The sequence below is a fragment of the Dama dama genome, chromosome 23 (genome assembly GCF_033118175.1).
Source record: "Dama dama isolate Ldn47 chromosome 23, ASM3311817v1, whole genome shotgun sequence".
NCBI lineage: Eukaryota > Metazoa > Chordata > Mammalia > Artiodactyla > Cervidae > Dama > Dama dama.
In genome coordinates this window covers 79,273,352-79,297,223 of record NC_083703.1, presented here as the reverse complement: position 1 = coordinate 79,297,223, position 23,872 = coordinate 79,273,352, and the positions used below count along the sequence as shown (strand labels likewise).

The 23,872-nt window shown below is 48.6% G+C and overlaps 1 protein-coding gene across 2 annotated transcripts; it reads left to right on the top strand.

The window, feature by feature from the left end:
- The first annotated feature begins 7,579 nt into the window (after positions 1–7,579).
- Positions 7,580–23,540, top strand: SALL4 (spalt like transcription factor 4). Of its 2 annotated transcripts, none has more exons than XM_061125892.1 (4): positions 7,580–7,709; positions 17,626–18,645; positions 20,799–21,079; positions 22,736–23,540. In XM_061125892.1, the coding sequence occupies exons 1-4, from the start codon at positions 7,580–7,582 to the stop codon at positions 23,153–23,155; spliced, it is 1,851 nt and encodes a 616-aa protein (XP_060981875.1). In that variant the 3' UTR covers positions 23,156–23,540. The 2 variants fall into 2 exon arrangements, with proteins under 2 accessions (XP_060981875.1, XP_060981874.1); XM_061125891.1 differs by having other exon boundaries at positions 17,626–19,968.
- The last annotated feature ends 332 nt before the right edge of the window (positions 23,541–23,872 follow it).

Genomic DNA, 23,872 nt, shown 5'->3' with positions numbered 1-23,872 from the left:
GGACTGCAGCACGCCAGGCCTCCCTGTCCATCACCAACACCTGGAGCTTGCTCAAACCCATGTCCATTGAGTCGGTGATGCCATCCAACCATCTCATCCTGTGTTGTCCCCTTCTCCTCCCACCTTCAATCTTTCCCAGCATCAGGGTCTTTTCAAATGAGTCAGTTCTTCACATCAGGTGGCCAAAGTATTGGAGAAGCTGAGGATTCTGTTTTAGTTGAGGTATCGGCTTAAAACTCAACATTCAAAGAATGAAGATCATGACATCCAGTCCCATCACTTCATGGCAAATAGAAGGGGAAAAAGTGGAAACAATGACAAATTTTCTTTTCTTGGGCTTCAAAATCACTGCAGACGGTGACTGCAGCCATGAAATTAAAAGACACTGGCTCCTTGGAAGGAAAGCTATGACCAACCTAGACAGTGTATTAAAAAGCAGAGACAGCACTTTGCCGCCAAAGGTCCACATCGTCACCGCTATGGTGTTTTCAGAGGTCGTGTATGGATGTGAAAGCTGGACCATGAAGAAGACTGAGTGCCAAAGAATTGATGCTTTTGAACTGTGCTGTTGGAGAAGACTCTTGAGAGTCCCTTGGGCTGCAAGGAGATCCAACCAGTCCATCCTAAAGGAAACCAACCCTGAATGTTCATTGGAAGGACTGGATGCTGAAGCTGAAGCTCCAATCCCTTGGCCACCTGCTGCAAAGAGCCGACTCACTGGAAAAGACCCTGATGCTGGGAAAGACTGAGGGCAGGAGGAGAAGGGGACGACAGAGCCTGAGATGGTTGGATGGCATCACCGACTCAATGGACATGAGTTTGAGCAACTCAGGGAGATAGGGAAGGACAGAGAAGCCTGACGTGCTGCAGCCCATGGGGTCACGAAGCATCACACACGACTTGGTGACTGAACAACAACAATGGTTGATGTACAATATCATACAAGTTAGAGGTGTACTGTACAGTGATTCACAATATTTAAAGGTTATACTCCTTATATAGTTATATAATATTGGCTATATTCCCTGTGTTGTACAATATGTCCTTATATCTTATTTATACATAATAGTTCATACCTCTTAATTCCTACTTCTCTATTGTCCCCGCTTCCCTCTTCCCACTGGTAACTGGTTGGCTAGTTGGTTCTCTATAGAAGATAAGAGGATTTACTGTGATTGCGATTTTTAGTACCTTGTTTTATTAGAAAGGGCTTCCCTGGTGGCTCAGATGGCAAAGAACCCTCCTGCAATGCAGGAAATCCAGGTTTGATCCTTAGGTTGGGAAGATCCCCTGAAGGAGGAGGGCAGGGTAACCTACTCCAGTATATTCATGCCTGGAGAATTCCATGGAAAGAGGATCCTGGTGGGCTACAGTCCTTGGGGTCGCAAAGAGTCAGACAGGACTGAGTGACTAACACTTTCACTTTTATTAGGAATTATTATTTTATTGTCAATAAATTTAAATAAACATCATTATTATTATTATTTTTAAAAAAGGATTAGATAGATGCTAAAAAGGAGAAGGCAATGGCAGCCCACTCCAGTCCTCTTGCCTGGAAAATCCCATGGACAGAGGAGCCTGGTAGGCTGCAGTCCATGGGGTCGCTAAGAGTCGGACACGACTGAGCGACTTCACTTTCATGAAGTGGAGAAGGCAATGGCAACCCACTCCAGTGTTCCTGCCTGGAGAATCCCAGGGACGGGGGAGCCTGGTGGGCTGCCGTCTGTGGGGCTGCACAGAGTCGGACACGACTGGAGCGACTTAGCAGCAGCAGCAGCAGCAATATGGCCAGCCAGTCCATCCTAAAGGAGATCAGTCCCGGGTGTTCATTGGAAGGACTGATGCTGAAGCTGAAACTCCAGTACTTTGGCCACCTGATGCAAAGAGCTGACTTATTTGAAAAGACCCTGATGCTGGGAAAGATTGAGGGCAGGAGGAGAAGGGGACGACAGAGGATGAGATGGTTGGATGGCATCACTGACTCAGTGGACATGGGTTTGGGTGGACTCTGGGAGTTGGTGATGGACAGGGAGGCCTGGCGTGTTGCAGTCCATGGGGTCGCAAAGAGTTGGACACAACTGAGCAACTGAACTGAAACTGAATATGGCCTTGAAAATCAAATTACCTATAGACCTGGTTTCTCAGCTTGGCATTACTGACACGTAGCTCTTGGTTGTAGGTGGGCGGCTGTCCCGGGTTATTGTGGGGTATTAGCATGCTCTCCCCGCCTCAGCCTACTGTGCTGCGGCCTCTATCTCCTATGGAGCAGCAGCGATTTTTCATCGCCGTGTGTCCCCAGGCGGTGGGGGAGGTCGAATCGCCCCGACTGAGAACCACTGCCTTGGGTTTAGCAGCACCGTCAGGCCTGATCAGCCTTCTCTAGAGCATATAAGTGCCCCAGACTCTGCCCTCCAGACCTGTAGGCATGGGCCACAGAGGGCCCGTCAAGGGACTGAGGGACCAAAACATCCCAGTAGCCTCAACTTTCTCATTCCTAGTCCATCTCCTCTGAAGTAACTGAAGTAACTGGGAGAAATTCCTGTTTCGGACAATTCATTCCTGCTTTAATGAACTTGCTGGAGTAGCTGTACTTTTTTTTTTTTTTTTCTCCTTTGAGTATGCAGTTGTGGGCTTCAATATATTAGAGGATGTATTAACAGGGAAGACTAATTGGAGCTAGAAATTGTTCAATACCAATTTGGGATTGATAAAATGTTAACAAGCAGAGAGACGTTAAAACAGGAATCGGGAGAGTATCGTCATTTAAGTGGTGATTATTGCAATTAGCCAGATTTTGCAAATATAAATCATCTCAATAAAAGAGTTCTGGGTCAGGATGCTCAGAAGAGTGGACAGTCGGCCCCATAATAAAGCACTCCCAGTGAATGACAAAGATGAATTCTGAAGCAATTTTCACTCAACTTCTAAATCTCTAGACTTGAACGGCTGCTTCCTGACATACAAAACCTTCTATTTGAGGCAGGCAGATATCAAATCGATGAGCCCATAGCCTCCAAGAGGTTGGTCCATGTTGAGAAAAAATCCACTCTTTTTACTTCCCGAATCCAAACCTTAGATTTCCCAAATTAAAGCAGCAGTGGTCACCACATTGGTCCGCTTAGCTGTTTCCTGGTACAAATAATTAGGGGCCCAACGGGGCAATCCTTTCACAGTGGCAGACTGGGATTCATGGATACCAGCTTTGCCATTTCTGTCTTTTCAAGACTAAGATGCTGGGAATCCCACGCAGGAAAAAATCACGCAGGTAATTATGGCTCTTTCAATTATATTTCAACCAAATATCTAAACGGAAGTCCAGATGGCTCAGTGGTAAAGAATCTGCCTACAATGCAGGAGACATGGGTTCCATCCCTGGGTCAGGGAGATCTCCTGGAGGAGGACGTGGCAACCCACTCCAGTACTCTTGCTTAGGAAATCCCATGGACCAAGGAGCCTGAAGGGCTATAGTCCATGGGATCGTAAAGGGTTGGACATCACTGAGCATTCAACATAACATAAATACCTAATCACCTTTTTAACAACAGCTTCATTTAGACATGCTGTACATATCATAAAATTCACCCATTATAACTGTACACTTTAGTGATTTTTAATAAATATATATGGTTGGGCAGCCATCAGTTTGTAATGGCCTTTTTTTCCAATTGTGGTAAAATATACATACCATAAAATTTTTACCATTTAACCATCTTTAAGTGAACTCTTCAGTGGTTAAGTAGAACATTTATATTATTGTGCGGTCTCCAGCACTCTCTGCATCTTACAAAACTGAAACTCCGTACCCTTTAAACAATACTCCCCATTTCCCTCTCCACCCAGCCCCTGGTGATCACCCCTCTACTTTCTGTCTCCATGAAGGTGACTTCTCTAGGTACCTCATAGAACTGGGATCGTTATTTGTCCTTTGGGGACTGGTTTATTTCCCTCGGCGTAATATCTTCAAGGTTCATCCAGGCCGTAGCAAGTCAGAATTTCTTTCATTTCTAAGGGTGAATGATATTTCATTGTACGTAGACACCACGGTCTGTTCAGCCGTTTACTTGCTGATGGACTCTTGGGTTCTGTCCACCTTTTAATGCCTGTGAATGATGCTACTATGAATATGCGCGAACAATCTGTTGATGTCCCAGCTTTCAGTTCTTTCACATACCCAAAAGTGGAAATGCTGGATCCTATGGTAATTCTATTTTGATTTTTTAAGAAACCATGACAGTTGCACATTGTACATTTCCATCAGTGGTCAGTTCAGTTAATTTCAGTCGCTCAGTCGTGTCTGACTCTTTACGACCCCATGGACCACAGCACACCAGGCCTCCCTGTCCATCATCAACTCCCAGAGCTTGCTCAAACTCACGTCCATTGAGTCCGTGATGCCATCCAGCCATCTTATCCTCTGTCGTCCCCTTCTCCTCCCGCCTTCAATCTTTCCCAGCATCAGGGTCTTTTCAAATGAATCAGTTCTTTGCATCAGGTGGCCAAAGTATTGGAGTTTAAGCTTCAGCATCAGCTTCTCCATCAATGGTAATTGGCTTTTAATACCCTGTTTTATATTCAGTCCCCCAAAACCCTTCTCCAAAGTCACTGACTGTGACTTCCGTGTTCTGTTACGACGGCTGTGCTAGAGACACAGGGGTGGAGGTGTCTGCCCTTGTGGAGCCTGCACTGTGCAAAAGCAATCATAAACGCATATACCATTCAGTCTACAGTTATGCACTTTGAACTACGCTATGAAAGGAAAGAGCTGGCTTCTAAAAGACCTACACTAATAAGCGAGACTGTTCTAACTTGGATGAGAACAACCCGGTTTTAGGAAGAAAAATTCGAGCTGAGGCTGGGGGCGTGGCAGAAATGGGCAGTGAAGAGAGGCAAAGAATAGGAGGGGAGAAAGCTCCTTGCAGAACACAGCAGTGGTAGGATTCTGTGGACTTGGAAGGTTTGAGCTCCACAGACAGCTTTAACTGGAAAATTCCTGAATTTATATGTTCATCATACAACTGTTAGTACCCAGGAGGCACTGGATGAAACGGGAATAAAAAAGGATTTTATTTTTTTTTAGTTCTACCACTTTATTGCTACCAACCCATCTCCCTCCACCCTCGGGCACACATGCTCAGTCAAGTAACCCCAAGGAACTGCAGCACGCCAGGCTCCTCTGTCCATGGACTTTTCCAGGCAAGAATACTGGAGTGGGTTGCCATTTCCTTCTCCATAAAAAAGGATTTTAATGACGATAAAAATGGGATTATGTATCCCAAATACCCTTAGACACAATAAAGCCTCAGTGTTCATTGACTGCTTATTGAAAGGTATAAAAGAAGTCAATTTCCCGACAATTTCTGTCTGGGGCAAACAGGGAGAAGAACCTGATTATACATAAACCCAGTCATCTAACAAAAGGCATTACAAAGTTTAACCCTGTACAGTGATCTTTTTTTTTTCCTCTTCCCTGACTCTCATCACACGTGCAGGTCTTTTGGTTGTTTATAAGGAATATTAAATAATCAAAAAATTACCTTGGCTTAGAGACTAGCCTTCTGCACCACTCACCCTTCTCCGCTTTGTTCTAAGGTCTTACTTTGCCTCTGGTTTCTAGCTCGTGGCTGCAGCTCATCAGTTGGAGGTAGATTTGAAAAGTGTACTGGGTCTTTCTTTTCAATATTCACCTATATGTGAAATGAACTTTTCCTTAAACCACTAATATTTCACGAGCTGTAAGCCTCTGTGCACACGCATTTACATTGGTAAATTACATCGCCTACCTTACACAGAAAAGGTGTTGGGAATATAAGCAGATTAGTCAGCGAGGCAGGCGTTAATTGGCTTTTTTACTCAGTATGAGAATGCTAAACAGCTTCCATGTATTATGAAACCAAATTCTTACATTTCCAACTTGGGCTGTTGACTGTAATTCTATCTTTTCTGGTTGAGGGAACTTAAAACAATTCCAAGTATTCAAACAAAGACTCAAAAACTGGAGGTTAACCTTACTTCCTTCAGTAAGTTTTTATTGATGACCATGAATATCAAAAAGATGATCAAGCTGATTTATTTTCTGCCTTGGGTTGTCCAAACAACCAGGTGAACATATTTATCAGCTTAGCATTCTATTTTGCTTGCATTCCCGATGAGCTTACAAGCTGGGAACCTGATGAATAACTAATCAAGAAAATGCAATGCACAAATGTGGAAGAAGGGTTTATAATTGCATAGTTCCTTACAATGGAGTCAGTGCTAAATTAAGACACAGGCGGAGAGGAATCAGGGAATCACTGAGTCAAAGACTTAGAAGGCTGAATATTTCATCGTTTACTCAACACTGAGTATTGACATCATGCAAGGGAGTTAATGGAATAAAATACATGTTAATTTACTACAGGAATGTGTATACACACATACACAATTTTAGAAGATTTCAGGCGTCTCCATGTCAGGGTGAGGCAATCACTTTGAACTATATACATCTTTTCGATAGTAAAGTTGGTATAGCAAAAAAATTCCAATAATGGCTAGCTCGGCAACACCCAGTTTCTCTGACAATGCCCCTTGCTCAATCATGGGAGAGGTAAGAGGATTGTCTCAGTTATAAGATGTTAGCAGACATTTATGGCTTGTGGGGGGAAACAATGCAACCTCTCCATGTTTTGATATTATCTCTGACTATACTTGTTTTTAATCTACTTTTTCTATATTTAGTATCCAGTCATTTTAAAGTTGTTGTTTTTTTTTTTTTTTTTAAATCAAGATCTGCACTGTGACAGAAAACCAGACTTCGTGCATATGAATCCTCGAGGTTATTATTTAGCATTTAAAGGAAATAAATCATGGCGAGGGGCTACTCTGAAATTTGGGAAATTTGAAGGCCACTTTAAGTGTTGAGAGGAGGGGGAAAGGTTGAATATACCGCCATTCTTCGGATATCTCAAAACTCAATTTAAACATTTCAATGAAAAAGGAGATGGGAGGGGACAAGGGTCAAATCTCAGGGTTTTTTGTTTGTTTATTTTTTTGTTAGAGGTAAAAATTGAGACAAAATATTTCACTGGAAAGACCTTCCTCCCCAGCTTGCGCGGTTATCAACCTTACCAAAGTAATTTTTGGAGCACACTACCAAATACGCTTGTTCCAAAACTGTTACGGAAACTCCTAGTTTTTAGTAAGTACACAATTATTTTTCTCTTTCTCTCCCAGAACTCAGATAGCTGAAGCGAGGATGGTCCCCCCCTCGGATTTCGCCCAGCACCCAGCCAATCTGAGCCCGAATGCTAATTAGTTGCTCTCCCCCGATGAACACGCCTTTGTCGCTTGTAGGGCCGGACTACAAAGCCCAGAATGCCTCGCCCCTCCCTGATCAATGAGGGCTTATTTAAATGATCTCTGAGGTCTTGGACCCAGGCCAATCAGCTGTCAGGGCTCATGATAAATCGCAATGCATTATTGATAATAATAATTACTGGGACATGCGCGTTCCGGCCGAAGGGGGGTAAATTTCCCAACTCCAGGAATTTGTGGCGGAGTGGGCAAATAACCGCGGCTCTCCAGGCGCCCCGATGCTCGCACCATGTCGAGGCGCAAGCAGGCGAAGCCCCAGCACATCAACTCGGAGGAGGATCAGGGCGAGCGGCAGCCGCAGCAGCCGGCCCCCGAGTCTGCAGATGCGGCCCCAGCGGCGCCGGCGGCGGGGGCGCCGGGTGAGTGGGGCTGGGGGGCGCACGCCCCGGGCGGGCAGCTTCCCAGACGCTCGCCCGCCCCTCGGAGGCGCGGGCTTTGGCGAGGCCGCGGCTCCCTCCGCAGATTCGGGAACTTGGATCCGGGGGCTTAGTTCCAGGGGCGAACCGGCAGCCTGGTTCCCCACCCCCACCCCCGCTCTCGTTAATTTTACACTTTTTCTCGTTTCTCCTCTCTCGTGGAAGTTTCACCCCCAGGTCTCGCTCTTAGTGTAGGATTGACCCCGAGCCTCTGCCTGCCCCTCGTTTCCGAGAGGTCCCCTTCTCCGCGTCCTCTGCCCCTCTCTTAATTGGCTGCACCCCCTCGCTAGTAACCCCCCCCACTTGTAACTTAGGCTCCCCTCCTCCCTCCCTGGCGCCGCTTTTAAAAGAAAAGACGCCGGGGGTCCCCACTCTATTCCTCCACCCGTTGAGGGCTTTTCTAGGAGGCTGGGGAAGGGGCGCACCCTTGGAAGACCCCCCGGGGGAGGCCGATCTGTTGCACGCGCCCCTCCCGTGCCGTGAGGGGGAGGGGGCGCGACCTCTCCCCACCCCCCAGGAGCTGGGGTGCGGGCCACCCGCGCTGCGGAGGGGACTGAGGGCCGGAAGAAGTGGAGGGCAAGGGCACAAGATTGCCTTCTTTTCTGTTTCAAAAATTTCTTTTTTTGGTTTCTCTCTTTTCTCCCGGGGCTACGCCGCCTGCCGATCTTCGCCCTAACCTTTCGGGGCCTGACCTCCAGCCATCTTTGATTTCCGACTTCCTAAAAATAACCGCGGGCGGCGGGAGGGGTGCGGGCCCCGGAGCGCGGGGGTCGCGCGCGCTCTGCAGCCCCGCTGGGGTGCACCCGCCTAGCGTTGCGCGTGGCTTTTCTGGCGCCCCCCGCTTTCCGCAAAGCGCGCCCCGGGGGCCGGAGGGGAGAGGTCGCGCCAGGGCTGGGCGGTCGCGTCCAGGGCGAGCTCCCGGGGGCTGACCCGGCCCACGCTTCCGCGCCGCGCGTCTCCGGGGTCGGGAGGAGTTCGGGACCCCCAGCCTAGTCGGGAGCGGCCGAGCGGACTCCTCTCTCCCTAATCATTTAACCTCGGGGGCTTTAGGAGCGAGTCGCTTTCCCACTATCTCCCCTCCGCCCTGGCCCGCCAAATTGTCGCCTGATAAGTTTTTCGCGTACGTGTGGGGGGAGGGGGCGTCTTCAATCTCCTCTCGGGCCTTGTTGGAGGCTTCGCTGCCCTCGCCGCCTGCTTTCTAATTTCCCAGCGGGTGATGGGGGTGCGCGCGGCAACCCCAATCGCTCCAATCCACTACAACGAGGGAAAGAGCCGTCGCCACTTTTTGGTTACCGTACCCTTTATTTCGGGGAGGGAATGGAATACATTTTCTCAATCTATAAGATAATGTAAATCCCTATTCACCCCCCCCCGCCCCCGCCCCCAAATAATCTTTTTCCAGGGCAAGTTAAGGAGATCGGCTTGACCAAAGGGGGCGGCTCTGAGGTTTTGGGGGCGTCCGATGGTCAGGGCAGCACGCACCGGAGGTCGGAGGAGGGCGGCCTCTCTTTGTGCCTTGGGAGGGGGGTGGGGGGGAAGGACGGAGAGGCTTCGTTGCCTGGCCCACCTGGAACAAAAGGGTTAACCCGCCGCCCGCCCGTTTCCTCCCGAGAAGGAGGGGCGAGCTCCTGGCTCTGACCCCTCCCCTGGTCCTGCTCTGACCTCCCCTTCCCCCTACCCGCTTCGTTTTGGGTGGGCGTACTCTTAGCGGGGCTTTTGGTGGGGTTTGGCACCTTAGGGGAAGCTGGTTACGGGGGGCGAGAGGACGTTCTTAGATGAACGCTAGCTGGAGTCGGCCACCAGTTAACCCGAGCTGGTTAGGATCGCGAGCCTGGCCGTGCGCTCCCTCCACAATTGGGGAGGGGGAGTTGCTATTGATCGCTGGGTTGCGGTCGCCGCTGAGCTGCGCGCGGGCGTCCCCTGGAGGCCCAGCCGGGAACCTCGCGCTCGGCTGAGAGGCGGGTCCCCTCGCAGGTACCGGCTCCCACCTGATGGGAGGGACGCGCTGGGGCCGGGGGTTGAAGAGCTCTGGGCTGGGCGCTCCTCGGGACTCCAGTCAGTTCCTTGTGCTCTCCCTGGCGGTGCTGAATTTTCTTTGCCAGGTGTTTAGAATTCTTGGAAAGAATCCTTCGATCCTAGTATGGGTTTGCAGAGCCCCCAGTTGCCGCCGTGAAACAGAAGGTAGTAGTACATTCCCAAGCAGTCCATTTTAATGGATACATTTTGTGTTTGAGCCCCTGTTTGTGTGTATGCCTATGATTAAAAACATTCAGTTTAGACTGATCTTATTGTGCACAGCCGATTTGAGACCACTTAAAAAAGAAATGCACTTTTTGAGGGAGGAAAATGAAGTTTGGCCATCAGTTAGATCCAAAAAATCTGCAGGCGGTCAGGGGACTCGGGCCATGTACAGGAAAACTAGCATTTTTTTCAAAAGAGGTTCAAATGCCCTTTGTGCTAAACTGGATTACAACCATCAAAGATTTAAGATTCCCCAATTTCAAATAACTTCCTAGCCCCAGTTTCTAAACTGCAATGACCTACCTCGGCGGTAAGGAGTCAGAAGGGGACACTTGGGAGTTTCTGTTTTAATCGAGGGCAAGGGAAATCTTGGTGACAGTGGCCTCAGTGAATGTTGCAGGCCGAGTTTCTGTGTTTGCATCTGTCTTTCCCAAAGACAAGGGCTACAGCTTGCCCACGCCTCTTTGTTCCGTTAAAAAGAAGTTGCACAAGGCCTAGCTGATCCTTCAGGCTCCTTTAGCCTTCCTCATGTTAGGGAGCCATCTTGGGAGGGAGGGATAGAGTTAACGCTTCCTTTTTTTAGATGAAATGAAGTATTTTTGTAAGGTATAAGAGTGAGGTGTGCATTCCAATCTGGTTGTAAGACTTCAGCTGTAAGCTTGGATTTCTGAGCTTCTGGGTTCTTTCTCAGTACTAGGAAGATGAAACATCCTATTTAGATAGTTTCAACTATAGAAGGCCCACTGTGTGCTGGAAATGTGATCGGTAATTAATTTTATTCAAAATAACAATTTAAAAAAATTGTGTCAAGACAGCTTAACTGCCAAACTGGGATAATTCTGCAGTTTTATTGGTAGCACACACCAGGCTGGAGACCTCACGTACATTACCTTTGATTTTCGTTTTTGCTCTGTTTAAACTTCAGCTCCTGGTTGCAATGGCTTGCCCAGAGTTTCCTTGTCCTGTTTGATTTGAGCCTTGCTCTAAATGCAGGAAGTTGTGTTTATTGTGGTTTTAGAGGAGTTGGTTATGGGATGGGATTTTCTATCAGTATTCTTTCAGATGGAGGAGCCGGGCTGTTGTAGGCTTTAGAATAAGGGGTCTGGGGAGCAATTTGGAAATTAAACAGAGTTTGCATTTGGTGCTCCGGGCTTTACTGCCTTGGAAAGAATGATGGAAAGAGTTTTAGATATCCCTTTTCATCATCCATCACCTGTGTGCTTTTGATTGCTTAAAAAAGCATCTAAACCATCTTTCGAAGCCTCTAAATCCAGATAAGAACTGCATCTCTCATCATTGCTATCCATTTCCCCCCCCTCCCAAATTTCGAGTCCATGTCAGGTTTTGTTCTGAGGGGTTCTGGGGAAGGAGATAGCAAAAACTGCCTGCATGAAGTTTACAACTTGCTTTTAAAAGATGAGCTCCATGGAGAAGGAAATGGCAACCCACTCCAGTATTCTTGCTTGGAAAAGTCCATGGACAGAGGAGCCTGGCGGGCTGCAGTCCATGGGGTTACATGACCGAGCATGTGTGCACGAGGGTGGAGGGAGATGGGTGGGTAGCAATAAACTGTTAGAACTAAAAAATAAATAAATAAAAGATGAGCTCCAGTTGAGGCAAAATGGGACGTATCTAGCATAAACAGCAGAGCTTGCACACATTAGCACAAAAAACTTTGATTCTTTTACTTTTTCCTTTTCATCAAACTTGAGTTTTGATCCAAGACCGTTTGGAACAATTTTTTTTTTTTTTGGTATCTTTATTAAATGGAAACTTAATTACAGCTTTAATTTGCCACCTACAAATTGAGTTAAAGGCATTTCTCAGATTGCTGAATGCAGATGTAAAATTAAACTGGTTTAATTTTAAGCACTTTTTTTTTGAAGTGGTGCAGTACTTAAGGACATCTCAATTTCCTTTTGTTTTTTGGTAAGCAGTTATCCTGCTGGTGGGGGTGGGGTAAGAGATATTAAGTACTTTAGATAATCTACTTGTTGTAGTTCTTTTAATATAGGAATGGGAGGAAAAAAAGATAAGCTTCAGGCATAATGCTTGTCTCAAGATATACAAGCATTTTCATAGGCTTCAGAATTTGATTGGCCTCTGGCAGATGAGCTTTTCTTGCTATACAATAGTAAGAGTATTTTCTATCCATTTGGCAGTGATTGAATCTAAGCCCCCTGCTGGGTTTACTGCATTCTTCCAACTTACTGGATAACTAGATGCTGAGAGATAACATTCCTAAAATTCGGGAGTGGGGGGTGGGGTGGAAGGATGGAAGATCTAGTTGCTGTAATCCCTCTGAACTTTGCTTTTTCCTTTTGGGAAGGGTTAACTTAAGCATACCCAGCGATTGTTCATAACAGAGTCCTGTTACTCTTGGGCAAATAACGCTGTCAGTATTTGCCAATGGTGGTCTGGATGTCGAAGTACTTCACTGCACCAGCAAACAGCTCCTGCAGTGAGAAGAAGAAGTGGGATGTTGCCAGTATTGCTTGGAGGCTGCAGAAAGGCGAGCCTGTGTATACAGTGCCGGCAAGCTGGTATTCAGGTTGTAAATCACTCTTGGGAACTGCTGGGTCCTTCTGGGGCAGGGAGCTTAACCTTTTTTGTGCCACAGTTCCCCTCCCCCAACAGAGTTACTGAAACACATACAGAATTATTGAAATACATAGAAATACCAAGGAAATAAATCGCATTGAGATACACTGAGCAAAAATGATTGGAAACATTCATGATACAGTAATATGTGCTTCTTTATGAACACAGTAAAGATCTAGCAGTCAGTCAGGTAACCAGAATTTCCAGTAACACAGCCACATTAACATCGTAGGAAAATACCTGCTTTCTGTTGATGACATAGGCGCATGGGCTCTGCAAATACTGTTGAGGTGTGTTCTCAGTGTTCATAATAGAAAGAATATTGTCTGCATGGAGGTGAAAACTTTTTTTGGGGGGGAGAGGGAGACAAAAATGTATATTTGGGATTTCCGTGGTGTTCCAGTGGTTAAGACTTCACGCTCCACTGCAGCGGGCACAGGTTCCTAAGATCCTGTGTGCTGTGGATCCTGGCCAAAAAAAAAAAATTATGGGTGTTAAAGTGGTTTGTGGTCTTCCAAAGGATCATAGTGCATAAACAGATATATAGTATGTTTGTGGTATTAAAGTTTTGGACTGGGTCGGGGGAGAGTAGGGGGAAAAATGCTTTAAAAGCTTTCCTAGAGGGGTAAAATGAAGAAAACAAAGTGTTCTAACAGAAACAGTAATAAATGAGGCCACTAACTGTAGTGCCTCTCTTGTTTTCTAGTGAACAGTGTGGTACCTTGAGTCAATTATTCTTGAGCCTCAGTTTCCGCGCTTGCACGCTGGAAGCACGGATGCTTGTCTATGCGGCTGCAAAGATAAATGAGTTAAGGTGTGAGAGTCTGCAGTGCGTGCTCTGTGGCAATGTATGGGGGATGGTCATAGTTGTGCTTTGGCGCTTAACAAGCAGAATGGGCATTTGTGCATGGGCTTTGCTAGAGGTTTCCAGAAGTAGCATGGCTGAGACAAGGGGTGTGACATGCTAATTAAAAAAAAAAAAAAAGCCAAAAGTGTATACATTTTGAAGTTTGTCTTCCACCCCAGACCCATGCTCTAGAAGCCGGCAACCAGTCTCAGCATCTCTTATTTCAGAAGTTTCCCAGGGACATACTTATATCTATTCCCAAACATGGCAGGGGGGAAGCACATTATCTGCACAGCCTGTTCTCTGCGTTTTTTCCCTCCTTTTGAAATCACTCTTGGGTGGTTGTGGTATAGAGCAAGCACATATAGTGAAGAGCTACAAAGTAGTCATCTTTTTTCTGTACCCTGATTTATTTCATCAGAACCTTGCTGGTGGACCGGAGTGTGTCTGTTTTTGTTTGGACTGTTCCTTGCTGAGACCTGACCCTGGAATCACAAAGTAAATTCCTACCAAGGGAGTTGCTGGGTGGAAGCATTGCACTACAAGGATGATGATGGTGGACTGTACTCTGAAGCTGTATCTATTTATGCATTTACCTGGCTGGTCTATGTCCCTCCCAAGAGAAACCTCCTAAGTTTCCCTTGGAAAGTTCTTGACACACAATTGCCAGAGTTGCACTTCCAGAAAGATGGTGCCACTTAACCCACCTCCACAAGCACCGCATTACAAATGTGCCAGTAGATACGCCAGCTTCATGATTCTGGGAACTGATGAATACTTTTAACTTGACTCTTGGGAATGTGGTTGCTTTAGAGCAGTTGTAGAGTTGGAAGGGAGGTGGCACCTACCTATTGTACCCCATGGAAATAGCTGGGGTGTATTGTGTCTTAACCCTCCCTGTCCCACCCCCCACCCCAACCTGCCCCCTCAAGCTTTCCTGTCCTCCCCAGGGGTTTCTGCAAGAGGCAAGATAGTTGCCATCTCAGTAAAAGAAACATACTAGGAGAGGAAGGAAGTGCAGCAATGAAGAGTTCAGAGGGAGGATCTGTCTCCAGTGCCTGGCTTTTTAGCTTCACTACCTTGGGGAAGTTAATGTCCCGTCCTCAGTTTCCCCCTCTGTTAAATGTCATAGTCTCTTTTGTTAGTTGTTAATAACATAAATTACACCTGTACATAGTAAGTGCTCAACAGTTATCTATGACTACATATTTTATGGTGTTGTCTTGGGTAAGTCACATCTGGGAGTGTTTTTCTCATCTGTAAATGGGGCTGGTGTTTAATAGGATTGGACGAATGTAGTGTGGACCCCAGGGCACCTCGAGGTCCTAGTCTGGACCGTAGGGGACTGCCAGGCTGCTCCTCTTTGCATCATCAGACCCCTAGCCCTGCCTTGCTCTCAGTAGGAAGTGAGAAGGATTGTTAAAATGAGTGACTTTAAATGACTGTTATTAAGTCTTATTTTCAGCAGCCCTAGTTGCCCAGGTAACCAAGCCGCTGAAATAGACAAGGTGAAGAAATTGATGTTCACTGAACACCTACAGTATCAGTACTTTCCCCAGATCCTAGGATGGTGCCAGGCTCGTAGTCAGCACTCACAAACACTTACTAATCACATTACTTAACCCAGGCATCTACCTTATGTAGCGGTCGTGATTGTACACATTTAATAGTAATCCTGAGGGGTAAACCTACCATATCAAACCTGTGAATGATAGATTACTATAATTTCTTTTCTTTTCCTTGGCTCACCCCAGCCCACATACACCTTGCTAAACTTCTGATTATTACCTAGTCTGAAATTAGGAAAGATCAACTCAATTTATTAAGGTTATGCTGTGGAAATTTAAAAGAACCAGTGTTTGAAAGTCTGTTGGAAAGTATAGATCGTTCTTAAGAGAAATACACTGTTTCAAGATCAATCCCTCCGCCAAATTGTTGACTGACTCCTCAGTCAAAACTCATGGTGTTGGGAAATATAATCACCCAAGAAGAGGCAAAATAGGTTCATTTTCTTTTAAAAAGTGATTATTTTATTTAAAAAATAAATGAATACTTCCTGGCCATTTCCCCATTCATTTGTACATTTCAAATAGGTGTTTTTTGTTTTAAACAAAAACTGTCACTTGTTTGTTCTGTAACCTACTTCCACCTAACTTCTGTCTCCAAATCAGGACATATGGAAATTCTACATTGTTTTCATACTGTGGGTATACTAAAATTTATATCCCATACCCCCCCCCCCCCCTCCTTTTTGTGGCTATAAACATTTCTGTGAAAAATACCCTTCTTCCTAGGTGGATCCTTGTATCCATATGCAAAGGTCTGTGATTTAGCTCAGCACACCTGGGGTTGCTGGGTCTGAGGTGTGCCTGTGTGACTTCTCAGGTCAGGGTGTATATACAACAGAACAGCCAGGAAATGAAAACAGTCAAGTAATTTACAGAGTCTCCACTCACCAGGGCCCAGGCATCTGGCTAAAGTATGGCTGCCCAATAGCTGTTTCAGCATGCAGACTGGCAGTCACTGTGAAGGAAGTGGGACCCAATTGGCAAAAGAAATCCAGGGACCAATCATTTTTAGGAAGAGAACTGCCCAGAATATGAAGGTTGTTTGATTTAATGTAATAGTAGAAGCTGCAAATGGAGGGCGAGGAATAAATTCCCATCATTCCATCCCTTCCCTCTTTTCTTGGGCTTCTTTCTTTGTTTAATGGCTTAATAATCCTTTAATGTCATGCTGTGGCATTTCTACAGGTTTTCCATAATCAGGAAGGGTCAGTAAAGTCTTTTTCTTGGACATGCAATTTTTCCTTTTTTTTTTTCCCAGTGTTTTTTTTTCCTCACACATAAAAAACATTCCTCGGAATATCGGCTTCACCTTATTTAGGTCTCCATGTTTTAGGTGAATTTAGTACCACCGTCATAGTTCTTGGCACCTTTAAACTTCCAGCATCTCTGGTGGGAAGGTACAGTTACCACATTGTCTGAAGGAGTGATTTATTGCAGTTTTACTTTTGATGGACCCAGGGTGGAGATGAACAGCAGGCTTCCAGTGTCATTTTAATGGATGACATGTAATCCATTTGCTTTTGTAAGCGAGCTCTGAGGTGGGGCAGAGAGCTCCGTGGGGATTATTTTAAGAAATTATATTGAGTTTCCCAGCACTGCCTTAATAAGAAGTTGGTACAGATTACTAGATGGCCAGTGCAGGAGATGCAAGAGACCCGGATTCAATCCCTGGGTCGGGAATATCTCCTGGAGAAGGAAATGGCAACCCTCTCCAGTATTCATACCTGGAAAATTCCATAGATAGAGGAGCCTGGCGGGCTGTAGCCATGGGGTCGCAAAGAGTCGAACGTGGCTTAGTGAATGAACACACACTAGACAAGTCTGTTTGCACTGTTTGTTCTGGATGCTGGACCCCTGAGACTAAGGAGCAGCAGGGTCCTTTTCTCTTGGAGGCTCCAAGGGGAGTGTGTACCACGCAGTCTCCTTACTGCCTTCTGTTGGGTCCAGCATCCTTGGCTTAGAGCTTTGTAACTCCTGCCTTGGCCTCACGTGGCCTTATTCTGTCTCATGTCTTTTTTAGAAAAATTTCCGTTTAATTTTGGCTGCCCTGGGTCTCTGTTGCTGCACGCTGGCTTTCTCTAGTTGCGGTGCAAGGGCTTCACTGTGGGGTGGTTTCTGGTTGCAGAACATGGGCTCTAGGCCCACGGGCTCAGTGGTTTGTGGCACATGGGCTTTAATTGATTCGAGGCATGTAGAATCTTCCTGGACCAGGGGTTGAACCTGTGTCCCCTGCCTTGGCAGGTGGATTCTTAACCACTGGACCACCAGGGAAGTTTTCCTGTCCCTTTTCTCCTTAGAGACACCAGGTATTGGGCTTGGGATTCACCCTAATTACAGTTGCACAAAGCCTTCCCTCTGTCCTCCCCCAGGAGACCACATGCACAGGGGAACTGGTTAGGATTGGACATTTGGGGGGTTATGGTTCCACCCACTACATGAATGGTTGGCTCACTGAGGCCCTCATTCCCTGCCATGGTCTTCTTGTTAGGACACAGATCATGAAGACCTCTGAATTCTGAGTTGTGGTCATCCCCCCCCCGCCCCCCAATCGCCCGGCGTCCTTCCTAGGGTGGAGTTCTCATCTCCTTCCCTCTTTTCGCAGGTGCTCCAATGAAGTACCCGGGCGGCAGCGACGAGCTGAATGGGGACGGAGCAGGGATAAAGCGGCCCCGGCGGGAGGAGACCCACGTCTGCGAGAAATGCTGCGCCGAGTTCTTCAGCTTCTCGGAGTTCTTAGACCACAAGAAAAATTGCACTAAAACGCCCCCCGTGCTTATCTTGAAGGACAGTGAGGGGCCGATGTCATCCGAAGACTTGTCGGGGACTGTGCTCAGCCCGCAGCCGCCCAGCCCGGGCCGGAGGGAGGGCCACCGGGACGATGGCGGCGGCGGGGGCCCCGGGGACGCGAGGGAGAAGCCGGGGGCGGAGTCCGTTCTGTACCTGAAGACGGAGGCCGCCCTGCCGCCCGCCCCGCAGGACATAAGCTACTTACCCAAAGGCAAGGTGGCCAACACCAACGTCACGCTTCAGGCGCTGCGCGGCACCAAGGTGGCGGTGAACCAGCGCAGCGCCGACGCGCCCCCGGCCCCCCTGCCCGGCGCCGGCAGCCTGCCCTGGGTCCTGGAGCAGATCCTGTGCCTCCAGCAGCAGCAGCTGCAGCAGATCCAGCTCACGGAGCAGATCCGGGTGCAGGTGAACATGTGGGCCTCCCACGCCCTCCACGCCGGCCACGCGGCCGACTCGCTGAAGACGCTCGGGGGCCACGTGTCGCAGCAGGTGTCGGCGGCCGTGGCCCTGCTCAGCCAGAAGGCGGGGAGCGCCGGGCTGCCCCTGGACGCCCTGAAGCCCGCCAAGCTACCTCACGCCAACGTCCCTTCCGCCGGTGGCTCCGCCTCCCCGGGGCTGCCGCCCTTCGCCCTGAAGCCGGACGCCACCCGGGTGCTCCCCGGCGTCCTGTCGCGCCTCCCCGGGGCGCTGCTCCCCCAGGCCCCGGGCTCCGTGCTCTTCCAGAGCCCCTTCTCCGCGGTGGCCTTAGACCCGTCCAAGAAAGGCAAAGGGAAGCCCCCGAGTGTCTCCCCGGTGGAGGTCAAACTCAAGGACGAGGCTCTCTGCCGGCACAAGTGTAAGTACTGTAGCAAGGTTTTTGGGACTGATAGCTCCTTGCAGATCCACCTCCGCTCCCACACCGGAGAGAGACCCTTCGCGTGCTCCGTGTGCGGCCACCGCTTCACCACCAAGGGCAACCTCAAGGTGCACTTCCACCGGCATCCCCAGGTGAAGGCAAACCCCCAGCTGTTTGCCGACTTCCACGACAAGACGGCGGTGGGCAGCGGCCTTCCCTTCGCGCTGGCCGGCCCCGCCCCCCTCGAGGAAGCCGGGCTCTCCCTAGACAGCAAACCCGCGCTCGCGGCGGGGACCCCCAGTGTCGTAGGGCTAGCTCAGAATCTCCCCTCGGGGCCTCACCCCAAGGACGTCGTGGGGGGCCCGTTGCCCGGCGACCTGCAGCCCGGGCCGTCTCCGGAAAGCGAGGACGGCTCCATCCTGTCCGGGGTGGGGCCGACCCATCCCTCCCCCAGGGTCGGAGGCTTCCCAGGGGGTGGGCCGCCCGAGCCGGGGTCGGAGACCCTGAAGCTGCAGCGGCTGGTGGAGAACATAGACAAGGCCACCAGCGACCCCAACGAGTGTCTCATCTGCCACCGCGTCCTCAGCTGCCAGAGCTCGCTCAAAATGCACTACCGCACGCACACCGGGGAGAGGCCCTTCCCCTGCAAGGTCTGCGGCCGCGCCTTCTCCACCAAAGGCAACCTGAAGACGCACCTGGGGGTGCACCGCACCAGCGCGTCGGTGAAGACGCAGCACTCCTGCCCGATCTGCCAGAAGAAGTTCACCAACGCCGTCCTGCTCCAGCAGCACATCCGCATGCACATGGGCGGCCAGATCCCCAACACGCCTCTGCCCGAGAGCCCCTGCGAGTTCGCGGGCCCCGAGCCCTCGGCGGCCGGGGAGAACAGCAGCCCCAGCGCGCCCCCTCACGACGGGATCGTGGAAGCCATCGACGTAGACGAAGTCTGCCCCCAAGAGGCCCTCGGCAGCTCCTCGAGGGTCCCTGGGCCCCTCACCGGCGTCCACGCGGTGTCCCCTACCCCGGGGCTGGCCACGGTGGCTTCGCTGGACGCCCCAGTGAAGGCGGGGCTCGCCGCACTCGTCCTGCAGCGGCAGGGCAGCCGAGAAAACGGGTCGGCGGAGAGCGATGGCCTAACCAACGACGACGCCTCCTCGGTGATGGGCGACCCCGAGTGCGCCAGCCGAAGCCCAGACGTTCTGGAGAGCACATCCTTCCAGGCGGTCTCGCCGGCCCATAGCCAGGCGGAGAGCGTCAAGTCCAAGTCTCCGGACGCCGACGGCAAAGGGGACGGCTCCGAGAGCAGCCGCGCTGAGATGGAAGGTGATAGAGCTTTGGATTTCACTTAGGTCCATTCTGGGCTCGAGGTCATCCGGAAGGAACCCGGGGGCACCTCGACCGATGGAGAGTGAATTAGCTCCTCTATAGGGCAGTTAGTGACTATCTCTGTCGTAGTCCTGACATGCTTTTCACTTAGGACAGTCCTCGCAGGTTGGGTGTGGACAGTTTACTTTGCTTGGTTTTGATCTTTGTGTTGGAGGCCCATGGTGGCCACATGGGAATTCTTTTAAGTTAATGCTCTCCTAGAAGAGTATTTTGAGGAAGTGGATGCCAGTGAGATAATTCATAGTTCCTTGATTCAGAGATCCCACTCTCTAATGTAAGAGTCACAGATGAGTAATTCTTGAGGGAGAAAAGAGACTCTAACATATTTTAAATTGTGGGGTGCCTGTTGATGGCATTAATGGTCGAATGGGGGAACACCATTGTAGAATCGGAAAGATGGTGTCAGAGCAGACTTTAAAGGTAACTTGATGTGGGAATCGAACTTGGAATTGCGTTGCATGTGTTTCTGATGCCGATACCTTTTAAAAGCCAAAATACTGGGTTGGCCAAAAAGTCTGTTCGGGCATGTCCATCTCTTTTGGAGAAACCGAACGAATATTTTGGCTCACCCAGTAGGAAAATTCTTTTAAGTTTTGGAGCCGTTATTCTCTGTGTAGCTAAATAAGGAAGAAGAAAGTTGCTTCCAAGGTGTGAATTTCCTGAAAGGTGTTTCCAGACTCTCAAAAGGCAGGGCAATGGTAGTCAAAACTCCTTTCTTTGATGACGCGATGATAAAAGTTTTGTTTTTTTTTTTTTCCTGTGCGCAGGTCGGAGCAGCGTTCCATCGACATTTATCAGAGCCCAGCCGACGTATGTCAAAGTTGAAGTTCCTGGTGGGTTTGTGGGTCCCGCGACCATGTCCCCAGGTATGACGCCTTTGCTAGCGGCTCAGCCCCGACGACAGGCCAAGCAGCATGGCTGCACGAGGTGTGGGAAGAACTTCTCATCGGCCAGCGCGCTTCAGATCCACGAGCGGACTCACACCGGGGAGAAGCCCTTCGTGTGCAACATATGTGGGCGTGCTTTCACCACCAAAGGCAACTTGAAGGTGAGCTTCCTTCAGGCTTCAGCAGGGAGGGGGGCTCAGTGTTAAGCAGCAACATTCTTCATAATAAATCCTTCTATCAGGGCCAAGTGGGATATTACATCGTGCCGTCTCAAAACTGGCTCTTGAAATAGTATTTCTTAAAAAGGAATAGTGGATAGGACTGCGTGCTTCCACTGCTGGACCCCAGGTTCAAGCACAGGTTGGGGAACTAAGATCCTCCCAGCTGTGCAGTGCAGTGAAAAAAAAAAACAAAAAGAAACAGGTTTCTCACGTTAGAACATCTCTGAAGTTGGGATGTTAGTTGCCTTCATAAAATCCTGCAGATCTGGAAACATAGTGATTGTCATGTTCGTAATATAAAATTGATAAGTCCTTTATGGGTTTATCTTGTGCTTTGAAACTTGATGACTGCCTACCACGGTCTTCAATTTTTTATTTTAAAAAGGGGATTTGAAAACTCAAAAGCCAAACTGGGAAAATAATTGCAGAAAGGAGGCTGGGTTGAAGAAGCAGGAGGCAGTCGAGTATCTTTGCTCTTCAGAAGAGTCCCTGTCCTGCTTCCCACCGTAAGTGAAATAACATTCATTCCTGGTGGCCTTGTGTAACCTTCCCAGCCAGGCTTATTTTCTCCTCAGCGACGATTGCTCCTGTTGACACTATGTATTTAGGATGTCAGCTCCATCAGGGCAGGGTCTGTTTTGTTCAAAAGTTAATTTTTTTAACTCAAATTTTTTATTTGGGTCAGTTCCCACAAAGGGGGAAGTTGCACAGAGATGCTCACACACTTTGCTAATTTCTCCCAGTGGTAGAATTTTAATTTTGCTCAGCTGTAGAATAAACGGGCTTCTCAGGTGGCGCTAGTGGTAAAGAACCCACCTGCCAATGTGGGAAACATACAAGAGATGTGGGTTTGATCCCTGGGTCAGGTAGATCCCCTGCAGGAGGGCATGGCAACCCACTCCAGTATTCTTGCCTGGAGAATCCCATAGACAGAGGAGCCTGGAGGGCTTCAGTCCATGGGGTTGGTCGCAAAGAGTTGGACATGGCTTAATCAACTTAGCACTTGTGCATAGAATCAATAATAACCAGGGTATCGACACTGGTCTCACGTGTTTTCCCATTTCCCCTGTGCCCAGTCTCTATGCCTTAGGTTCCATACCATTTCTTACCTCTGTAGGTTTGTGTGTTAAACACATTGTAACCCTAGCACCCGAAACAACACTCTACTACCTAGTAGGTGTTGACAGAAGTGCCCGTGAATAGTGGGGTGGGGAACATTGGAGTGTGTGTCCCCCACTTCGCTTGCCTCTAGGCAGGAATGTGGGTCCATTGTTGCCAGATGGTCTGATTGTGGTTTTTTTTTTTTTTTATTCTCTCTCCCCAAGTGAATAATCTGGATTTTTTAATATGAAATCTAATTTTTTTCTCTTGGCTGCTCTCTGTAGCTTGTGAGATCCTAGTTCCCTGGTACAGGGTTTTAACCTGCGCCCCTTGCAGTGGGAGCATGGAGCCATAACCACTGGACCACGAGGGAATTCTCCGACATCTAATTTTAAACTAGAAGTTTAGGTGGACCAACCTGTGGGCAGATTTGACTTTGGCCCACACGCCAAAACCCTCTGTTTGGTGGAAACCTTTCTGTCCCTCTTCCCACAGGTCCATTACATGACACATGGGGCCAACAACAGCTCAGCGCGCCGTGGCAGAAAGCTGGCCATCGAGAACACCATGGCTCTGTTAGGCACGGACGGAAAGAGGGTCCCCGAGATGTTTCCCAAGGAAATCACGGCCCCTTCGGTGAGCGTGGACCCCGTCGTGTGGCACCAGTACGCCACCATGCTCAACGGCGGTCTGGCCATGAAGACCAACGAGATATCCGTAATTCAGAGTGGTGGCATCCCCACCCTCCCCGTGTCCCTGGGGGCCAGCTCCGTGGTGAATAACACGGCCGCCTCCAAGATCGACGGCTCCCAGTCTGCCGTCGGTGCCGAGGTGGAGAAGCCAGGGACGGCTGACAATGTCCCCAAACACCAGTTCCCGCACCTCCTGGAAGAAAACAAGATCGCAGTCAGCTAAGCCGCAGGAGGACGCACCTCTGAGAGCAGTGCAGGCAGTGACCTCTCTAGAGAACTGTATCTTTTTTTGTTCTCTCTCTTTTTTTTAAGGCCCCCATCTCCTCCAGTTTTCTTCCTGATGTGCAAATAATGTTTACAGTTGTGACCACAACCTCAGGCAAGTCTTACAATCACAATGTTGCTATGCTGCTTTGCAAAAAAAGAAAAGAGAGGAAAACAAAAATTCTTACTAAAACAAATACTAGTATTTTTTTAAATTTTGGAAAAAAGCGGGTCTTGCAAAGTAGTTTTGTTACTTGCAACAAACTATATACATAAAAACCTTTGTACAACCTCGAATAACTGTTTCCAAAGACGGTCACCTCTTTCAGGTTGGAAGGTATTGAACCACCATGGAGAAGACACCTGTTTCACCTGCTTGGGGGGTGGAGTGGCGGGGGGTGGGGGGCAGCTGTATACTTAATTCTGCGGGGACTGTATGCGGGTAAATGGACAAGGTCTGTCGTCTGTTTCGGGACCTGTTTTTGTATTCTCCCAACCCTGCACCCATTTTTCTTTTGTTTTTCTGAATGTACTTTTTTTTTTTTTTGAAAACCAAGGTTGTAGAATTCCAAAGTGTTTTTCAACCTTGGAACCTTAAGTAGGATGCCCTCAAGTGGACTGATTTTAGTCCTTAGAGAGTCAGTGTGTGTGTTGCTGCTTATTTAAATACAGTTCA

Coding starts and splice junctions, on each gene's coding strand:
- SALL4 (XM_061125891.1), top strand. CDS start 7,580: ATGTCGAGGCGCAAGCAGGCGAAGCCCCAGCACATCAACTCGGAGGAG. Junction 19,969..20,798: donor CAGCCGCGCTGAGATGGAAG/GTGATAGAGCTT, acceptor TCCTGTGCGCAG/GTCGGAGCAGCGTTCCATCG. Junction 21,080..22,735: donor CCACCAAAGGCAACTTGAAG/GTGAGCTTCCTT, acceptor CTCTTCCCACAG/GTCCATTACATGACACATGG.